Source organism: Rhamphochromis sp. 'chilingali' (assembly GCF_963969265.1).
Source record: "Rhamphochromis sp. 'chilingali' genome assembly, chromosome: 10".
NCBI classification, from domain to species: domain Eukaryota; kingdom Metazoa; phylum Chordata; class Actinopteri; order Cichliformes; family Cichlidae; genus Rhamphochromis; species Rhamphochromis sp. 'chilingali'.
This window is the reverse complement of record NC_137937.1, coordinates 7092573-7115134: the sequence shown is the minus strand read 5'-3', so window position 1 is coordinate 7115134 and position 22562 is coordinate 7092573. Positions and strand designations below refer to the sequence as shown.

At 45.0% G+C, this 22562-nt stretch overlaps 1 protein-coding gene across 6 annotated transcripts in view; it reads right to left on the bottom strand.

Moving 5' to 3' along the window:
* cux2b (cut-like homeobox 2b) overlaps positions 1 to 22562 on the bottom strand; it is a gene marked incomplete at its 5' end in the record, with an annotated part of 104844 nt that overhangs the window by 68937 nt on the left and 13345 nt on the right. The window contains one exon of one of the 6 annotated variants that reach the window (XM_080895196.1): positions 17450 to 17536. The exons of 4 other annotated variants lie outside the window; for them this stretch is intronic. In XM_080895196.1, the coding sequence (XP_080751322.1) occupies positions 17450 to 17536 (87 nt within the window). Of the gene's footprint in view, positions 1 to 17338; positions 17537 to 22562 lie in introns of those variants that run through there. One more of the 6 variants, XM_080895194.1, reaches the window with a different exon arrangement.

Genomic DNA, 22562 nt, shown 5'->3' with positions numbered 1-22562 from the left:
GTTTAGTAGAGACACAATCGATGGTATGCTAGATAAGGGATCAGAAACATATAGAAGCAGGTCATCTGCATATAAAGACAATTTTACGTCAAGGCCTGACCGGGAAATACCACGAAAATGAGGAAGGGCCTTCAAAGCTACAGATAGGGGTTCAATTACAATAGCAAAAAGTAGGGGGGACAGGGGGCAACCCTGTCTCGTCCCGCGTGACAATGAGAAGTAGCCAGAGGAAACACCATTTGTATAGACACTGGCTTGGGGTGCCCTGTACAACAGTCGAATCCATGAAATGAATCTGTCCTTGAAACCAAATCTTTGCAAGACCGCAAAGAGAAAGCTCCACTCTACACGATCGAAAGCTTTCTCAGCATCAAGTGAGATAACTACTTCTGGATTAGTGGTTGAGTGTTGGGAAAGAATGACATTCAAAAGCGTGCGGACATTAAAGAACAGCTGGCGGCCTTTAATAAAGCCATTCTGTTCATCTGAAATAATAGTAGGAAGAACCTTTTCAAGGCGAATTGCTAAAATTTTAGCCAAGACTTTAACATCAACATTCAGCAGTGAAATAGGCCTATACGAGGTGCAAGACGTAGGATCCTTACCCTTCTTTAAGAGAACAGTAATTAGTGCTTGAGACAATGTAGGGGGCAATAGACCACGTTCAAAAGATTCATTATACACTGAAAGAAGTAGTGGGGCTAACTTGTCTATAAAAGTTTTTAAAAATTCAACTGAAAACCCGTCAGGTCCTGGTGCCTTACCATTGTGCATGGTCTTGATTGCATGCACAATTTCATCCAGCCTAAGAGGGGCATCTAATTGTTCAGCTATAACAGGATCGACAGTGGGCATTGTAAGACCGTTAAAAAAAGAATCCATCTCTGAGGCGTCAGCAGCAGATTCAGATTCATATAGGGAGGAATAGTACGTCTTAAACACCTCGTTTACTTCCTTTGAATCAGAGACCGAGTTGCCTGCCGCATCTTTAATCTGGGAAATTAATCAAGACGAGGCCTGACGTTTTAACTGATGGGCCAAAAGCCTTCTGGGCTTATCACCATATTCATAATAAGTCGCACGCGCACGAAGTAAAAGACGTTCAGCATCTGCCGTAGAAAGTAAATCAAATTCAGTCTGCAAGTCAAGTCGTCTTTTATGCAAATCGGGAGTGGGACTGTCAACAACCTGTCTATCTATGTCACAAATTTGTGTAGTCAAAGTTTGAAGTTTGGCTTTGTGGCTTTTAGTGGAATGGGCAGAGAAAGAAATTATTTGCCCACGCACATATGCCTTAAGAGATTCCCAAAGCAATGACCTCGTAACAGTATTGCTGTCGTTAAACACCATAAATTCATCAATTGCGGATTTGATAAAGGTAACAAACCCCTCATCCGAAAGCAACAAAGAGTTAAATCTCCAGGGTGAGGAAAAAGAGGACTGGGCTATGAGCTTGATGTCAACGCTAAGTGGTGCGTGATCGGAAATGACAATAGGATGATATGTAGATGACAGTACTTTTGGAATAAGGGAACCGTCCACAAAAAAATAATCAATCCGCGAAAAGGACTGATGTACCTGAGAAAAGAAAGAGTACGCTCTGGCAGTAGGGTTAGAAAACCTCCAGGGATCTACAAAACCATTCTGAGACATAAACTCAGAAATAGACTTGGACATAGAGGATTGGGTCAGGGTCCGAGGATTCGAACGATCTAAGGCAGGATCAATAACACAGTTTAGGTCACCACCCAATATCAAAAGATGAGTATCAAGGGAAGGGAGACTACTCAAAAGTGCATCTGTAAAACCTGGATTATCAAAATTTGGCGCATACACATTGACTAAGAGGACGGGTACATTGTACATGGTGCCTACAACAACCAAATACCTCCCGTTTTTGTCAGCTTTAATCTCAGAGGCTGTAAACTGTACCCTTCTGTTTATTAAGATCGCCACCCCCCTGGCTTTTGAATTAAACATTGAATGGAAAGTATGACCCACCCATGGGCACCTGAGCCTAAGATGATCCCGATCTCGCAAATGGGTCTCTTGCAAAAACATTACATCACTCTTTAAACGTTTAAGATGCGTAAATATTTTAGATCGTTTAATTGGGCTATTCATACCTTTGACATTCCAAGTTAAAAATCTAATACCACTATTGCCTAAGGACTGACCTGAAGTGCTGATCATTGCAGAAAGACAAAAGAGAAAATACTTATTTCTTCACCCCCAAAGAAAGAACAAGTGGGAAAAACACACTCACACAAACACACAACGCAAACCCACAACAACAAAAGTACAGCTTCAGAATAAAAATAATAATAACACGTCAAACACACCCACCCGCCTCCCCCCTGCACAGCAAAAGCCCCCATCCCCAAACGACGGAGACGGCAGTGCACGCTCCCACCCGGAGCAATCTGAACAAAAACGCTCCCGACTACGAAACGAACCGTGTCAAACCAAAGCTCCAACAGAGTCTTTTCTCAATAGATTAAAAGGCACAAATAAAATAAAAATAACCCAATTATATTTTACTATTAGACAGGTAAAACAAAACAAGTGTTTGGCAGAGTAACAAACTTAGCTTACCACAATGATGTTTGGATTAGGATCATACGCTATTTCAAACAGACAAACATTGTCCTGCTATATCTTTTATCTTGTGGTTATTGTCTTAATATATTCCTTGGCCTCATCTGGCGAGACGAAGTCGCGCTGCATTCCTTGATAAGTGATCCGTAGTCTTGCCGGATAGAGGATCCCAAATCGGACTCCCTGGATGCCGCGAAGCTGGCGACGGACCTCATTGAAAGCCGCACGGGCCCGCGCTGTCTTAGCGGTGTGGTCGGGGAACACAGAAATGGTCATATTATTTATCTGCACTCTCTGCAGCTCCCTGGCCTTCTGGAGAATCCTAGCACAGTCCGCGTAATAGTGCAGCCTCACAACCACAGCACGGGGACGTTCACCGGTGTTAGGTTTGGGGGCCAAAGTTCGGTGGGCTCTGTCTACAAGCGGCTCCTTCCCAAGCTGAAATGCCTCCATCAACAGCACGGACACATCTGTAGCGGACAGGACGTTCTCCTCTGGCACACCAACAATGCGTATATTATTGTGGCGAGACCTGGACTCCAAATCCTCGCATTTATTCTCCAATTTGGCCAACTCCTTTGACATCGCATCAACTTTGGCTTGGAGGTGGACAATATCATCTGTACATGTGGAGAGAGACTGCTCCATCCCCGTAACCGTGCTCCTGAGGCCAGCGAATTCCTGCCGCATGGTAGTTATATCTGAGGAAAGGTCCGTTTTTAGTTGCTGTATGTCGGACCTGATAGACGTGAGATTCTCCGCAAACGCTGCCGTCAGTTCCTTTTTAAACAGTGATGAAATTTCTTCACGAAGTTCAGAGAGGAGTTCAGCCTTCGTGAATTTTTCCGTATCGACGAGCGGCGTGTCGGGTGACCCAGGCCGTGGCGAAGTTTTACCACGAGGCGGGGATGCAGTGTTAGCAGCAGGCCGCAAGTTCGGCTGAGAGGTGCTTGCGCTCTTATTAACCTTACGCGACATTGTAAACACAAAAGGCAAAAACAGTCTTGTCTCGGAACTATACAAAAAGAAAAAACCCGTCAAAAAGTGCCTGGAAATGCTAGATAATAACTAGACTCTGCAGGAGCTACGCTCGGTGCGACCTACGCCATAGTCACATAAACCGGAAGTCTTCCTCTGCTTTCTAATCAGATGTGATCCGTTTCAACCTACAACCAGGGGACCTTCAAGATCCCTGATAAAATTCACTTATCTCCCTTCATTATGTTGGGCTTCATCCTTCACAGGATCAATTGCATGAACATGTAGATTTCTTCGTCTTAAAAAAAGAGGAAGAAAAGGCAAGTTGCAACAAGCTGTGCAAAGAGGAGTTTCTCAGTAATCATTTGACAGGTTTTAAAAAGGGCGATTGGGACCAAATTTTCAGTGTGTGGCAGTCAGGTCAATACAGAGCTCCTGTCATTAAGCCTCTGCCAGTCAAACATCCAGCCATAATTGATGAGTTTCCCCTGGGAGGGCGGAGCTGTCACTGGGACCAGAGGAGGCAGGAAAGAGGGATTTTGAGAATGGAACCAGTCCTGGTGTGCTCCCATCGATACGTGAGAAGAAGGCAATCTTGGTGACTCGAAAACAAAGACCAAGAAAGAAGGAGCTTAGTGGTTTTAACAGGCTAGATCTGCACCCTATTGGCAGCCTGTAAACGGACTAGCGGCTCAATGACCAGCTAAACACAAGGGAAGGAAAAAATAGCTGTGAAACCATGACTCATATATCCTTTGGCTTACAAAAGCAGACTGTGGCCTTCTGACACTGACCAAAGACGGACCCCATAGTGGAGCCATCAGATGATATGATAAAGCAGCTGTTTATATTACATTAAGAGGTCTGAGGTTTATGCAAAGCGTGTTGCAGCGAAGGCTACAGGCACAGATCCTTTCAGATTCCATAGGGTGAGAGAAGCAGGCAAGAAACTGGAGGTTAGAGGTGGCAAGAAATCTGACACACAAAAAAAGACAAAGCGAGTATGTTATGTTTCTTTAAATGATGATTCTAGGCAAAGGGAAGTTGGATAAAAGCTAATTAACACAATTGTTCTTGACAAAAAAAAAAAGTGGAGCAAAATGATGTGCTGTAGCAATCTGTGCAAGCAGGAATGTTTTAGGTAAAATCCAGGACTCGCTAATGTGTTATGTTGGAGTAGATTTGACATTGATTCATTAAACCTAGCTCATCTTGATTACATCTGTGGTGGTAAGCTATTTTCTGGCCTTTCACAAAGACAAGCCGTGGTGGAAAATGTTGACAACTGTGCAAAAAAAAGAAAACTAGCAAGGTACTGCATTGAGGTAGACTGAGTCAAAATCACTATTGTGTGCAGTGGGCTTGGACAGCACAAATTAAATAGGGAAAAAATAGGAAGGAGGAGGAGAGAGGGGAAAATGCAGATGGGGGTATTATTTTTCTTTTTGTATCCCATCTAATTGCAATCATAGGCAGATGTCTGAAAGTGTGACAGCATCAGCAGAATTGCTGCTGAGAGCACAGAATCTTTGTCTAAAAATAATCAGACATTCTGTGTGCTGCTGTTTGTTATAATGGTAATCGATGCTGGAGGCTTTGAATTCCATCAATTTATAGATCCACTCTGTTCTGCCTGGTGACTGTACTGCCTCACAACCCCCACCGCATACGCACACTGACACAACAACACACACTCTTTGCACGCAAGGTCTTGCACAAAAGAGCGATTTGGCACACATGTGTGCGCACAGACACATGTGCGCTGACATCTGCACACGGGGGGCTGCAGCGAACGAGGCAGAGCGGGGACCAGTATGTGATTAAGATAAGTGTAGTTTCCTTTCATACTTTCCTTATCGCTTCTCATTCTCTGTGAGGCACAAGATTGTCCATAGCAGCCTCAGATTAGCCCCGCATCTGAGACGCCACATTCGAGAGGGCAGACTGATCAATAAATCAAATCACTACAATCAATGGCCCCAATCACTGCAGTCTAGTCTGGCCTCAACATTATGATTGGCAAACGCTCCCAGCCGCTAACGGCGGAGGGAGTGGTTTGGCTGAAGGGGTTAGAGGAGCTCGGGGAGAGGTGCACGTTGGCGCCTGTCCATATGAAAGATCCAAAATGAACTCTTATCTGGCCTCCTTGAGCTGAGCGTCAGTTAAGGGCACAAACAGACAGCGTGTGTCTATGTGGGTGCTAGACCGCCCAGACAAACCCAGCAGGGAGGAGCTTCTGACCTCCGCGACCCCACACTTGGAATGTGAGCTGAGCATGCAGCTTCTGACAGGGATGCTGTGGGGGGGCGGGATGCTATCACCTGGCATCCCCCTCCATCTGTTTATTCCCCGAACTGATGCTTCGTTAGTTTTGCTCTACATCATTTCATGTCACCATCACACTGCGGTTCAACCAAACTACCCAATACCCACTATTACCCAATATTTCCCAGTTCATTTAAACAACGTTGAGTGCCACATGGGGTTGAGCTTAACCCAAGATAAAGATTTAGAAAAAGTTACAAAGTATACGGTCTACCCACAAAAATATTATCTAAACATGGTTATGAAGAGGTCTGCACTGAAAATCTGCCAAACACTGACTGCCAACGGCTAATTAAAGAGAAATAAGGCGCAAATAAGCAGCTTCCACACACAGCTATTTGCATACACATCTGTTAGGTAAGGTAACACAGACTTGCCTCAACTTTATATTCAATTCAATTCAATTTAGTGACAAATCACAACAACAGATAAATACCCAACAATAATACAGACAAAACCCCAACAATCAAACGACCTGCTATGAGCAAGCACCTGGCGACAGTGGGAAGGAAAAACTCCTTTTTAATAGGAAGAACCCTCCAACACAATCAGGCTCAGGGAGGGGCAGCTATGTGCCGTGACGGGTTAGCAGTTAGCAGAGGAAGACAGGACAAACATGAATGTCTGTGGGCAATAAATCTGTTAAAGTATCATCTGTAAAGACAATTTCCTTGTTTTCATGGGGAAAAAGGCAGAATGAATGACCACAAAAAAATAAAGACGAGAGAGAATAAACCATCAGCTATCAGCCAAATCATAATTTTTGTATCTGCCCAGAAAATCACAATCCATGCGTACTTCAGTCAGAGAGCTCATATTTGAATTTACTGATTCATTAAAGCAACAGAATATAGCGAGAGTTCAGCTCTGAAATCATCTCTTCCCAAAAATATGACACACGTAGAATCTGGGACATGATAAGTAATTATCCCTCAGAGCCCACAGGTGAATGTTGGGGTAGTGGAGGGGCAGCGATGCAGGACAGCAGCAGGCCTGACATGTCTGAGGAGGCGATAGGAAATTCTGCAGCTTAAACAGACTTCGAATGATATGAAGACATGATGCCTTCCTTTCCTTTTCCCTTGCCATTGCCTTATTACATTTGTGGGAGTAGAGTAATCACAGGATTGGAGGTTTGATCCCATGCTCATTGCGCACGTCATATAAAAACGTACAAGCTGCAGCCGAAAAATGCTGCAGCAGTCATGCAGGAACTGTGTATAATAAGCATGTGTGCTCCGAGTGTCCAATAAGTCTCCTTTCACCTCCTCTGATACATTTTATGTCTCCTTGTGAGGTCCTGACACCGAGGTTGGGAACCCTAGCTCCGTCCACTGTGTAGCAGCAATGCTGACTGCATTGTGCATAAACAGGTAAAGGTGTATAGTGTACAGACTGTGTGTGAGGACTTACCGGCGAATGCGGAGGGAAAATAAATAAATAAATGTTTTTTAAAAATCACGTTTCATTTTGACACCTCGCTCAACTCTGGACTGGAAAGTCTGATAAATCATCCAAAATAATTAATCCCCAGTCAGTCAGGCTGTCTTCAAACAGCATGCTAAATCTTACAAAAGGAAGGAGAAGCGCATGAGCGTTACAACCATCAGCAAAAGGTGTGACTGGTGTTGTCAGCCATTATTCGTCATACCCTGCTTCATTTAGAGAGTTTTTGGCGCCTGATGCGCCAGAGCACAGCCTACTTGTCAACACTTCTCTCTCTTTAAATCCAACATGCACGCTTGGACACACATGTACACACAAATGCGCTTTTCCCCCTCTTTTTTTTCACACTAATGCACTGGTAATTCATCTTAGTATGACCAGGGAGGCCCTAATTCCATTTATTGTAAAGTCTTATTCAAAAATAGTATCAAGAGGTATCATGAAAACATCTTATTACAGCTCTTTCAAACAATCCTGTATCCACTCTGAAACCAATGAATAACTTTAAATGCCCTCCAATTAGAAACTTCAAATTACAATCCATGACTGAGCGCTCCAAACGAAGGCCAATTACAACACCTTATATATCATCATTAAGGCCGAGCATTGTTCTGCTCCTTTCAAACTCTGTGGTTACAATCAGGGTGTCTATTGTCATTGTGTTGTACATGCAGGGTGACTAATTACACAGTCCTATGATTCATTAGCAGACTAGTGGGTTGAAACCTGAGCGAAGACACGATAACCTCAGTCGGCCAAAATGATCGGCTCAAATGGAGATGTGAATATGAAAGAGCAACGGGGAGGTGTTACAATAGTTGAGAATTAGAAAAAAGAGAGAGCCCGGTGCTTCAAACACAATAACCGTCCAAAATAAGTTGGGGGTTTTTTCTTTTCTGGGGTATGCGTGAAAAATTAGGCGAGCGGCAACAGTGTCGCACTTGAATAAAATTGGGGACAGGTTTTGCTTTCTGGTTTCTAATAACTTTCAAAGTGGAAACAGAGGAGCGTGCTGCGGGGGACTCGTTCCTGTGAAGCTTCACCATTGAGGTCAGTTTGCACGAGAGGAGGAAGGCTCCGCAGACGCAGCCATCGCTGCCGTGGCCCACTTTCACCTGAAACGACGAGCTGCAGCGATGCAGCACAGCTAACCTGCGATTGTTTATTCTCTCTTAAGAAATGTCAATCTGTTCGCTCTCAGGTGTGCTGCTCTTCCTCTTGTTTTTGTTGTTTTCTCTACCCCCCACCACCCCATCCTCTACGTTTTCCCTTGTCGATTGCGGTGAGATCAAAGCGAAGCCGCTGGAAGAATCTGAATATTTCAGGTGTGGAGAGAGGGCTGCGTTTCACACCACCTGTGTAGCGCCGAGAGACGGGTCCCTCCTCTCGCTCAGACTCAGTTAGTGGGGCCCCTGGGGCCCGGCGACATAAACCGGGGCCACCTGTCTGAGAGAGAGGGAACACTCCCTTTACCCTCCCTCTCGGCATCACACTTTCATTTTACAGCATTTGAACCAAAAATAAATGAATCTAAATAGAGCGGTGAGAGTGGGAATAAAACCGGAGCTGACAACAAGCAGCCGAGAGCTTTGAGCTCCGTCACAAAAGGCTCGGGGAACTGGCAGGCGAGTTCTGTTGTCACAAAATGGGAGCAGCCACTTGAAAGGCCAGTTTATACTTCAGTCGCTTTAAAATTTGCCCTGTTGTGCAACAGAAGGTAGCGCTCGTATATTAAATGATAAGCTCGGTCAGGAGATTGTTTCCTGCCTTAATACGGCGCACAGCGTCGAGCAGGTCTGTGGGATGATTCTCATCGATGTGATGAGAATCATCCCACAGACCTGCTCAGGGCCACCACATCTGACCCAAAGCAAATAAAAAGCATCCCTGATGCCTGCACCAGCTTTGCCAGTTTGATGTAGCCTCTCTCCTCGGAGGGCCGTGCGCCTCGCCACGTGTGCAAGTGCAAGTGCAAGCGCTCGCCAACGTGCGCGTGTTGTGCGGACATGTGCTCAGGGGGGCGTGGAGGAGGTTCCACGCTGCCGGTTTCCAGCCATGTCTCTCAAAAGGGCCGTAAAGTCTTTACAGCAAATTCCTTACATTCATCTGTGTCAGAGCGCTCGGCACACATTAGGCGTTTACACGGGAGGAAACACAATCTATTTGATGCTACACTGCCCACACGTCCAGAGCCCTCCTCCTCACGCTGGAGATTCACAGTGTTTAACTTCCATTTCATATTCTGAACAGGCAGGCAGACAGGCAGGCGAGTGCGGGGAATGGACTCCATCTTGCTGTAAATCAGCGTTTAAACAGCCGACTAAATGTAATCTGGAATGAGTCAACAAGAGGGCCCGCTCAAGATATTTGTTTTTATTTATTCTGGAATGTGCAATTGATTTTTGTTGTTCTCCCTAATGATGTATGCAAACGGTGCACTGAAAAAAGTCACACTTCTTTTTCTTTTTTTTGCCCCCCTCCGCCGCCGCCTGATGCTGCTTCCCATCTTTTAATATCAGGGATACTTATGAGAACAAGTGGAGGTTAATCTAGGGAGCGGGTCATAGCCAAGCGGCTCTTTGTAAATGTCAGCTGGGAGATCCGGGCCTCTCTTATTACCACACTAAACCAACACGGCTGATGGCTCCAAGACGGATGTGTGGCTCGGAGGTGTCTTCCCCCTCCGCCCCTGCTTCTCGCCACCATCACGGACCAAACCCATCCCAGAAAACCTTATTAATCAATCGATTTATCGCCATAAATCAGGCCAGGCTTTGATTGTATCAGCAAGTCCATGCGATCAATCAATTAGTCGGGACCTAGCAGCCCAATTTGCCTAAAGAAAGATGAATGCTCCCCCGCATCATCCATTTGGCTGTCCGTTTACCCATCAAACACGGCTGCTGTTGACTCCCAGGCCCAACGTGCATCCTTTTATTGATTTCTGCAGATTAAACTTGCAAAAGAATCAAAGGACACTTAACTGACTGGGAATTATTCTGCCTTCATTTGTAGTGAAGTATGTTCTCTGCCGTCTTTTGATGGCGTCGCCTCGTATCATCAAAAACAAGTGTAAACATTAAATTCCAGCAGGCACAGCTCTTTTGAGCAGACCAAAGTGACAGCTACAGAGGATAATGCTCATAAGTAACTGGGGGGAAAAAATAAAATAAATGGGGCACAATGGGACAAATCATGGATTATTAGTAGTCAGCCCTACCCAGGTTTATATGGCAAGGCAAGGGGGAGTGGGGGGAGCTGAGCTAGGAAACAGCTGGGTGAACAAACAGTGGAAAACATATGTGTAATGACATATTTGTTTCATATTTTATCCCAACTGTGAATTCCAATCCACATTGTGACACCAGCTGCCTCGGTCCAGTGCCTCCCATCTGCAACTCTGTGTCAAGACGTCTCCCAGGACGAGCTGCGAAACTTCGGGGACGACAAAAAACCGACAGGAGCAAGTAGAGCACGACAGAGTGGGCTCCCGGAGCCTCGGTGTGCTTCTCCCCGAGCGGCAGGTTGGAATGCGGCAGACTGCGGCGCTGCCATGGAGAGGAAAGAACGCCCGGGGCTCCCCAGAGAGAAAATCTGTGGGGGCATTAGGGCCCCACCAGACCTGGTTCTGCTTCACACCCCTAGATCCTGCGCTGTAACAGCCAGGGGGAGGGTGCCGCAAAGCTATCTGCCGGGGCTTTACAGTGCTGCCCAATCTCCCCAAGACTCACCATGTAATTAGAGATAAAGACAGAGGGCTCGGCTACTCAACCTCAATTCTCCCAGCTTCACACACGGCTGCCCACCCATAGCCCCCCCAAGAGGAAACCCCACCACACTGCCACTACATCAGCAGCCGTGTACGCTAGCTGTCTACAAACCCCATCATCTCCCGACCGAGAGTTCCACACACTAAACATTTAAGACGCTACACGATCGTGACTGACTGCCGTTCAAATATGAAGTATCCTGGAGTTGTACAACGGCAGAGTGCTTTTTTTTCTTCCTTCGACGCCATACTCCACATATTATCTGTACTGAAGAGGATTCATATTGTAAAATTTTCTCAGGTAAACAATAACCACGGTAAATAAGTAATTTTTCTTCATATCTAAAACTTCATCCAGGCAAGGCAGAAAAATTTAGAGGATATAGCAGAGGAGGAACTCTCGAGTATATTCAAGAAACATAAAATTATACTATGGAAGGATCCATTATTCATCTCAGATACATTTTTCATTTAAGAGTGGGCTGGATATGAGCAATGATGAATGCATCGCCCAGGATGCAATTTGTATGTAAAATAACAGAAGATTACAGAATATGTTTTAAGTGCAAATGCAGTTTGTTGCCATCTAAGTAGAAAATGCATTCCTACAAAAAGGAATAAGACCTGAGCCCCATGATGCTCCCTCATAAAAATCACTTAGCCCATAGCTAGGCCCCTCGCCAGTCCACAGAGCGGGTTACAATGAGAGGCTCAAGTGATGAATGAGCCGACTGGAGTAGATTTTCATTTATATAATATACACTACCTCTTGGCGTGCCATTTGAAAATGTGGGGATAAGTAAACTGAATTACTAAGACTAATTCAACTCGCATCCAGCTCAGCAGCACACTTCCTTGAAATCCGCCCCTCCAAAAGCGAACGCACACGGCGAACGCACACGGCGTAAACACGGCGTCTACGCACAAGCGCGCACAAACATACAAGAGCGTTTCGCTGCCTGCCAGGCATCCACATGTTCCTCTCAGGACTCGCTCTCTCCTCATCAGCTTCACTCGGTGCACACCGTCTCAATTCAGCGCATCTCAAAGACACACAAAGAGCCTTCCCCTGCATTCACAGTACAAAGATTGAATACAGGCCCCTAACACAAGACATGCCCACCACAGAGCATGTAATACAACTCATTACTGGGCACGCAGGGTGGAGAGGGCTGTGATGGGAGAGACAAGCACAACAGGGAGAGGACGGGGGGTAGGGGGAGCCTCTTACACCAACATCTCCATCTTTCTTCACAACTAGCAAAGCTCTTAAACAAAAGCTTAATAACTAAAGCCACCCGTGTTTTTCCATGCCGGTGGAATTGCAAGAAAAAACAGAAATACTGCTCACACTTTGGGTGAAATTCAAACAGCCTCAAAGCCACTGTGTGCCTGCTTTACATGGTGGATAGCATTCAGCTCTGAATTGTAACTTCCCCTGCTGCCTCTGACCCACAAGCAAACCACTGTATGTCCAATCACAAAGAGACAGGGGGACAGTGTATCTGGGTCAGCTGCATTGATCTGAGCTCTGGGGTCAGGTTTTTGTGTGTGGACGAGAGGGCACTAGGTTTGGCTCCGTGCACGCAGAGCCAAAGAGAGGGTGCCATGTTTATCAAGGTAGGCAGGGAGGAAGGAGGACAGCTAATCCACCACCGCACGCAGCCTCGTGGACCTTCCGTAACCTCGGGGCAATCGCATGACCTGAGGCGAGGCATTACACACATTAAAAAGACATGAACTTCAGAGCATTGGAGTTTCAAGCACGCGATCAATGTGGCCACAGGTGCAAACATTTTCTGCACTGCCAGTGGAATGCCCTTTTTCCACCCCCTCTCACAGGATTACACTGGAGCCTGTTTTTGCACTGTGTTCATGTTAATGTCAGCAATAATAAAGACCTGCAGCACAAGAAACAATAAAAAAAACAAAACAAAAAAAAACGAGCGTGAGCTGGAGACAGCTTTTGGAGGTGGGCTGGAAGCAGCGCGGGGAGTCGGGAGCGAGGGCAGGATGTGAGGAGTATGTCAACTTCTCCCTGTCTGCTCCCCGTGTTCGCTCGCTTCAGAGTGAGGGGAGCAAATGGGCCTAATTCACACTGGCTATGTGTGAGTGTCTCTGCTGTCTAGCAGCGTGAGAGGGAATTAGATCTATGGTTTGTAGCCTTCATCCCTTCCCAGACAGACTTGTTCCGGCTCAGAGGCGCTGCCTAATCCGCACCTCTCTCCCGCTTGCACTCCCGGAAAATGACTTCACACAGCTGCCTCAAACACCCAACGCAGCAATTCTCGTCTGACTGAACTCCCCCCTACTCAAAAAAAAAAAAAAAACTCAGCAGACCTCCCATAGCTCATTTAACATACCAATTCATCCCCAAAGCCCACCCTACCCCCTCCTTTTAGGAGTTGAAAACAACAAGGAAAACAACTAGAGCCCCACTTGATAATTTAAGGGCTCTTTTCTCCAGAGAGCTGTCAGATTCAGCGGTATACTGAGAGGAATTCAAAGTGTGAGGAGGTACCCTGAGTGAGCAGTAGTTGGTTTATAGGATGTCTGTGACTCACCACGTTTTTGTTTTTTTTTAAAGATATAGGAATTTGAATCACCTGAGGTACCAATTCAGCTCTTCCTTGAGCCCGTCTTCCTCCATCTATGTACCCATCCCCATCAAGTGGGTAAGAAGTGAATTAAAGTGAATGTCAATTCACAATGAGGGCTCTGGGAACACAAAGCCAAACGAGTTCTCACATTAAAACCCAGATCTTGGCCAGGTGGATTCTTGTAGTTGTTGTCAAGGACACAGTCATAGTAGATAGGGCCGGGCTGCAAGAGGGCTGCTCCCAGGCACAGCGGCCTATGGAGGGTAGCTCTGGATAATAGCGAAGGCCACTCAGACAAACACTCCAGCCTTGAGGACAGGAAACGGGGGGAGATCCTTGTTATAAAGCCCAAGTCTATCTCCTAACAGCTTTTATCTGTTTAAGAATACCCCCACCTACGCAGTGACGCCTTACACTCCTAACCTTCTTTTGTCTGTTCCATAGAAGAATATAAAAGATGGACCTAGACACCTTGACATCACCCATTGGTTTCTGGATTCTGCATTTTATAGTCTCAAAGTTAGGTTTTTAGTGCTGGCTATAATGTTGTTGTTTTTTATGATGTAGTGTAAGTTATTGGCTAAGGCTAGCAAGCTCCAAGGATTCAATACACATATATAAACAGCCTGGCAACTAAGAAAAAAAAAGTATAAAAAAAAAAAAAAAGATTTGTCAGATATGTACATTAACCTCCTAGGACCTCGCATCCACATATGTGGACATCACATTTTGGGTTGTCTAGACCAAAATACTAAATTGTGCTCTACAAGGGCCTGACATCCACTTATGAGGACATTATACTGCCACTATTCTATCGAAATTTAAAACGAATGTCCTCTTACGTGGATCTTATTTTTCTCAGAAACAAAAATCAGGTAAAAAAAAAAAAAAAATCAGGTAATTCTTTGTTTTTACACTCATCAGGGCCCAATCAGCCCAAATAGCAAAGAGAAAGTGAAAATGCATGCCATGAAAGAGTTCGGGTCTTAGGAGGTTAAGAATACTCCAAAAGGCACCAAATCAACTCACTGTAGTGGAGGTGATGCCCAGCAGACCTCTGGGAGCTATAGCTGCTTATGTCTGGGTGACTTAAAATCAAATCAAAGCAGCAAGAACCCCAACTTTAGCTTTACCAGGACCCAAATGGAAACAAATGCTTGCCACAGGGGTAGCTCCAGATGTTTGGTTTGGCAGGTTTATGCCAGATGTCCTTCCTGGTTCAACCCCAAAGGTGATTTGCATCTCCAGCTGGACTCAAACCAGTGACTTTCTCTACCAGAAAGCATACCAAATCACCCATAGTACAGCTGAAGCAGGAAACTACCCATGGAGACCAAAGCAAGTTTTTGTACTAGGCTATAAACACACCATCTAATGCTGTTAATATGGGCATTTTAACTTAAGAGACTGTGGGGACTGGCTCGGTTTTGGAGGCAGCCTCCAGTGGCCACTCCAGGGACTGCGGTTTCCAGCAGTTCCGTGCTGGCCTAATTTTTCAGGCCCTATAGATTACAACTGAGTACTTTCTCACGTGACAAAAAGATGCTGCTACGAGTAAAGAGAGCTAGTTTAGGTCTTTAGGAGCCATTTGGGATCTTCAGGGGAAAGCTAAATTGCTTGTATTTCAAGTAGGGGGGGGGGAAAAACTGTGAAAGTGAAAGATGCAAGCTTTGTCTTCTATATGCTCAAATTGAAGCATTTGTAAGCAGCCGACTGATGCTGCAAGAAATGCAGTGTAGTTCTCAAGAACTCCTTAGGCAGCAGTGAGAAACAAGTGATATTACAAGAAAAGAGAATGATTAAAGCCTAATATGGCACAGCAGAGAGGGGAGAGAGAGGTGATTTATCCCTTCACGGCCTTTTGACACTAAATTAAACTGTTGAGTCCATTCCCCCGTGCCAGCTAGTTATCTTTCCAGGCTAATTTAACACTATAATTTACATTCCATATAAAATACATCCTGATGTGGTGCTGTCAAGGCCGTACATCATTTACAGAGAGTGCTCCAGTTTCAGTGAAAAGGACAGAATTAGATCATATTCATGATGCAATTAAACACTTCAGTGGGAATCGATGTAAAACCGATGAGCCCTGAAAACAATGCATATGGCTGAGAACATTAGAACACATTACCTACCCTCGGATCTCTCGCTCCACAGACGCAATTTAAAATCCTCCACTACTCCACTCTCTGTCTCTGCAGATTCATAACGCACAGCGATAATAAATGAATTTTTCACAAAATTATTCAACTACTAAATTGCCCATGGTAACTGAGTATCAGATGAAAGTGATGTGAATTATTAAGTAAGGAAACTGTTTGTTCTCACCATGGGTGTAATAATCAGCTAAATGAGGAAGAGAAGGGGCGCAAGAGGGGCAGGTTACAGTAGAGGAAGATCTCATAGTGTTGATGTTTTTTTTAAAAATAAAAAAAAAATAAAAAAAATGGGGAAACTCTGTCTGCCACCTGGGCCTCCAGCTGGGATGATGGTATCGACCAATTTCCCTAGGGCGGCAGTGTGGGTTTTCTTATGGATACCGAGAGCAGAGAGAGCATTACGAGGCACTGCTGCACATTCTCATGTAAAACTGGCAACAGGCCCTGTGAAGCTGGCAAAAACCACTGCAACAGCCAGCCAACGTTACACCACCTCACCACATTTTACATAATCAGACAGACAGCGCAGCAGACCACACACTCACACCGCTCCACTCCAGATCACATCAACTACCTGTCACACTCCTCTCCACAGCCATCACGCTCGTTTTGATTGGCTTAGAGCCACAGAAGCTGAAAAACCTTTACAAAGCAAGCTCCAAAAATACATTTCTCAAACCCTTCCATTAATCACCATTTGCCTATTCAATTCTCCGCACTAAACCCATTTCTGCTTTCAAAGCCCGAACTTGTTGATGGCAAGAAAGTAGACAAATGTAATGAAATTCAGAATTTAAGAGCCGTGCGGGGGGGAGCAGAGGTAAAGCAATTTGTAACCATTTCTGACAGGATGAGTTGGCCTCTCCAACTGAAACAGTAATTATGTTTAATGGTCCTTTAATCTGTCCATCAGGCAGGAGGTGAGCGGCCGGGTCAGCCTAAAGTGTTTCGGGCGTCACGGCGTGTCACAGTGCAGTCAGAAGGGCGAGGTGCTCCACGAGGAGTGCCAGGACTACTCGCCTCACCACACAACATCTGCAGGTCCCCCTCCAACACACACATTAGTCAACGAATCATCCACCTACCGACCTCCTCCTGCATTAAAAAAAAACCCCCAACAAAAACGCTTACAGCTGGACTATGAAGCGGCGGCGAGAGATAAACAGGCTCCCTCAATAGCTATGAAGAGAGCAAATGAGTGAGCAAAAGTGTGGGCATCTCAAAAGTTTGATGTAATTTGCTAAAATTTTAATCACCCAGGATATGATGGGTACATTACACCCTCTGCTCTGGTGAGAATTCCAAAGTATTGTGTCCAGCTGGTGCCCTGGCTCTCCGCCATCACCATTAATCTGCACCTCTGAAGGGATTTCTTAAAGAATCACAACTAATGAAAGCTGGATCGGAGCTCCGCTGATTCCAGTTGACATCATAAGTCCCAGGTCATGTCCCTTACATACCTCGGCAGCCCCGTGCACAGGAAGAGCATTCCAAGATGGCACTGGGTCAATCCCAATAGTAATAGCAGAGACACGGGGCCCCATACAAAAACAAGGGTGAACAAATAGTACCTTTGTACCCAGAGTCATTTGCACCCAGCTCAGGCGCTTGGCTATCTCAGAGCTTGGCAGATAGAGCTCCCAGTCCCTGCTATGCATCTGCACTTGTGCTGTATTTGTTATCTTGGACAAGCATTCTCCCTCACTGTTTCACTGGCCAAATAGAGAGGGGGGAGAAAACGAATCACTCCTAGACCTACTCCTGTTGTTCCTTCAGCTGTCAACACTTCTCACAGACTTCACCCCCGCCTAGCCACATCGATACAGAGAAGTGACTGCCGTTTGCTTTATGATTGCCTTGTTTTATTCTCTCGGCCGGGCTTTTTCCTCAGCCTTCACAGCTCTAATCAGAAAGCCTCGCCTGGACAACAGAGGCATTGTCTCTTAAACTGAAAGAGGCTGTGGATCAGTGAATCCCTTTCCATTTTCCCACTTTATTAGCCCGCCGGCACACCACTGTTTATACTAGAGGGTATTCTGTGTTTGCTAAGAACAATTACAGTATGAAAAATGATCCGTCAATGCCATCTATCAGGCCAGAGTTGACAGGAATCCTATAGACAGGGCAGCCATTCGTCCCCCGCTTCCCATCTCTGGGGTCCCATGCTTTAGTATCCATGACAACATGCAAGCCACTTGCCACGCTTGCCACTTCACAGTGAGAGATGAGCGCCCGTGAGGGGCTTTGAAAATTAGCCTTTGACACCCCGTGTTCCACTGCGCTCCCACCCTCCTTGCATGCAGTCCAGACCCTTTGGGGAGGCCTCGGAACAATCCCGATCCTTCTCCGCATTCAACCTCACACAAACAAAAGCAGACTCTGCGCGCTACTATAAACATACTTCTTTAGGGTCTCGCGGTGTCAGTTTTATTGTGCCTGAGCTATATGATTCTCAACATTAACCTCACAGCTACATTACCTATCCGCCAATGGAAATGAAAGAGAAGCACGACTCGGCCGGCATCCATAAAAACGGGGTGAAAAATACAACGGCTGAAACTGAAAGGCTGAGAGGTGCCTGACTGCACATGAGCTGCCAGCACATTACCAGACAGATCCAGCTGTTTGACCCCTCCGCTCCCCATTTCTTAAATGACTTTGTGAAAAAGTAACATCTGTCAAAAAAATACAGATTTGCTTTTTCACCGTGCAGATGGACCAGTGAACTGTAACATGCAGTGCTTTTACAATAAACTACAATACTTCTTTTAATGATGCCATAATGTCCATGTCTACATTCAAATCATTGATTGTTTTGGCTTATTTGTTTGTGGGAGTTTTTTTGCATGACCAAAAATACTGTTAAAGTTTATTTTAAGTTTAGACTAGAAGTCATGGCTGCGTTTGGTAAAATGTGGCATTCGGCAGAGTTCCCATAACCTTGGAGTGTAAGGAGTGTCTTGTGGAAACAAAACAAAAGCTTGTTATAGTTCAAAGTAGACAAGAGACATCGGTGCCAAATTGTAAATATAGATAAATATGACTATAATACACTTTACAGTACCTTCATGTTTAAGCAGTAAAAACACTTTATTAAAATTACAGTAGGTGCCATGAAAAATAGAAGCTAGCAATCTCGCTGCCAGTACAATTATTTAATCTGATTATTGCGAGATATCAAGAGATCAATGTCCAAAAGTTCCTTAAAATTCTCAAACGCGACTGCAAACACTTAAAGTGACTAAGTGATTTAAGTCTAAGAGATGTTGCTGCTGTTCCCATTTGACTCCCAGACACACCTCTTTGGGGTTGTGTTTATGCCATAAAACCACACTTGGCAGCTGAGGATCATATTACTAGCGTGAAAGAAACAAACAAAGCTGTGCAAACGTGGTGCGCTGTCAGAAGCAACGGTTTTAACGGCTTGTGATTAATCATATTTGGAGAAACATTAAAGGGAAAAGGAGGGAAACTGGCTCCAGCACTAGGAGGTAAGGGTGTCAACTGATATAACCCACCACTGACATCAAGCAGAGCCAACTAGCTCATTGATGTGGCAGCGTCTCATTTTCACCAGTTTGGAAGCAGACAGTTTTGCAGTGCCTTGCGGTTCTTAATTATCTTCCGACTTTGTCTAATTCAATCAACACAACTCAGATCTAGCTGCGAAATGGCACTCACATCCCCTCAAGCTCAGCAAGTCAAAAAACACTGAATAAGTGGAACAGTCAAACTGACAAAATGGCATAGCACATGAGAAATAACTGTTATTTTATCTCCCGGGCTGAGACCTCATCCACAGCAGAGGGGATGAGGGGAGGCTGGGAGAGCATCCAATCAGCTTTTTGTTTTTGGTTACAAGGCTGCATTCAGGGGGGAAACACAGGAGTCGAGCGCTTTGATGACGCTGCAGATGCCGCCTTGCTGAGCACTGTGAGATCACCGCGTTAGCCGAGACTCTTGAGGTCCCTTTGCTCGGATGCTTCCTGGCGAATCTAATATCCTGTTAACACAATTGCATCCAACTATGTTGTCATGTGTCAGGACAGTACGCTCTTTCAGCCGTCCTCTTCACAACCATACATTTTAAATCGACAACAAGACAAACACATGCGCAGACCCACACTGGGAGAATTTAAAAGCTCATTAGGGATTAAATTGCTTCCTAATTTGCCATTTTAAAAGCGAACGACATAACGAGAGGAGGTGGGGAGGCCAAACCCGATCCCCACCGAAATCCTTTTCCACATTACCTCCATTCCCACCCATTTCACCTCCCATCTAATTCCAAGGGCCACAGCATTATTAGATTTTGACATTATTAGCCCAAATAGCAGAGAGGCCCCACTGTCATTATAAAGCCTTTACTTTTTGCGCTGACTGCCAAATCTGTTTTGCACCAGCTACACACTGCCAAACCCAACAATGGCAGATTAGTGAAGCCCTTCTCTTGTTGCAGCAGAGGTTAATATAAAGTGACAGGGCTAAGTCCGCTCCGATTAAGTATGCTGAGAGATATTACGGCAGTTTGTTACATCAGATCGTTATTGGATTAAACAGCATGCACAACAATGAAAGTTTAATTTTAATTTTCAGCAGGAATATAAAATAGGCTCTAAGAGCGCTCCTGTCAGAACAAAGGCAGTATTACAATACCTTCTTGTTTTTGCCCCCCCCCCCCCGCCTCCCCGTTTGCCATTTCTGGAGTGGCAGACATGAGAAAATATGATGGTAAGTGAGGATGTCAACCTTTAGGGGGTTTTTTCCTCCCAGAAGTTAATGCATTATTTATAAACCAACAAAATTCAAATGCACTTCACAAACCAGGAAAAAAAACATAAGGGAATACAGCAGGTATCAGAAATAGTATGAGTAATATAATTCTCATAATCTTCCTTACTGTTTATTGGTCGGGTCATCTACTGCTGTGCTGCTTGCAGCAATAGCCCAGTTGGCCAATGCATTGTTAGCTCTGCAAGAGGTCACTGCACCTGACCAATAAGCTGTTATTAATCCTCACAGAGTCATCCATTAGGCATCCAATTTTTATGACCCTCTTTTTTTATTAGATGTGCTATCAGCTGTCCATACCTGACAGAATTATTGACTTCCTCATCTTCCTTTTCCCAGAAGATGTTGGGTCAGGTAGACTGAACCTGAAGCCAGGGTAGCAGGTAGTGTGGGGCTGAATCTGGCAGTCTCCTGGGGTGTTCCCCCACTGTCCCGTTACCACCGATAAATCTCTGTGCTTTACGATTAGGTACATAAAATGAGTCATAGATCTGAACGGTAAATAAGAGCTTGTCAGTGGGGCTGACGCCAAGCCCAGCTCCTCCCCCACTTCCTCCTCTGCCAGATAGTCCCTCTGTACCCCAGCCATCAGACTGCTGCTATTGAGCTGGGGCTAAAAAGGCTCCAATAAATAAGCCTGATATTTCCCTCTGGACTTCTACGGTGCCACCCTGAAGCATGCTTGCATACACTGAACAAACAAACAAAACAAAAAAAATAAAGTTCCCGCATCAGAAACTGGACTGCCTGGACAATAACAAAGGTTTATTTCTTGTTTTTCAAATTCAGAAAAGTATTGAAAAATATTAAGTACTCTTTGCCTGTAATTACTCCTCTCAGATAGAAAAGGAAGTCAATGGATCAATCCATCTCAAGTATATTCAAACTGTATGCTGGACTCCGAGACACTGATGTCTTTTAATGGACCTTCAATCCATACTTGCAATTAAGCATGCAAAATCTCCCATTAAGTAACTCCATTTACAGTGTATTTACTCTAGAGCTGTTTGGGTTTTTTCCTAGAGTGTCTTCCACGAGGCTGAGAGAGCAGCAGCGAGATGACCTGAGGGAGGCCTGATGGTCTCAAAATGCACTCGCACAAAGACGGACACTTCCTCTGCAGCGCCAGCTAATCATTGTTGCCGATTTCGTTTACACTGTTCCAAAACGACTCCCTGAATGACCACCTTCGCATATTAAACAGACAAACAGACAATAGGGACAGACTGTTAGAGGACATGAGAGCAGCTAAACACCAGCAATGTCATGACAGTCTGGGGAGAGGCAGACTCATAATGCTGTATGTACAAATGGGAATCTACCGGGTGATTGATAGCATATTAAACAGAATTGTGTTACTGCCTATCCACTGCACATTTTGACAAGGCACCTGCAAAACTGTTTTCAACATACATCAGCACCTATTCAGCATAACTGCATATAAAGTGCACTACATCTCTCTGTACCAGGGGAAAAAAAGGCTATCAGTAGAAATAGGTCTAGAGAGGAAAGCAGAGAAAGTGCATGGCTACAGGCATGCAATCAACTAAGAATTCAAAATCTCGCCCAGTTTATACAGTTCTATAATCAGAGAGCAAAGAAGGAAAACAACGCCATTGGCGGCGCACCAAAGAGATTCAAAACATTTTCATTAGTGAGCAAAAAATAAGTACTTCTTACAGAGAGCATTGCTTCTTTTTGCATAAGTTTGATGTTTAAGAGGGAAGATTAGATGGAGGACAGGGGGGTTTATGTCAAGTCTAAGCTCTGCAAGAGCCTTTCTCACTAGTTACACCATCTGATTAGGACTCTTGTTATCCCGAGTGTTTCATCCATCGAATGGAAACTGGAGCATCAAAAATATAAAGCAAAAATAAAGCTGTAACAAGTAAC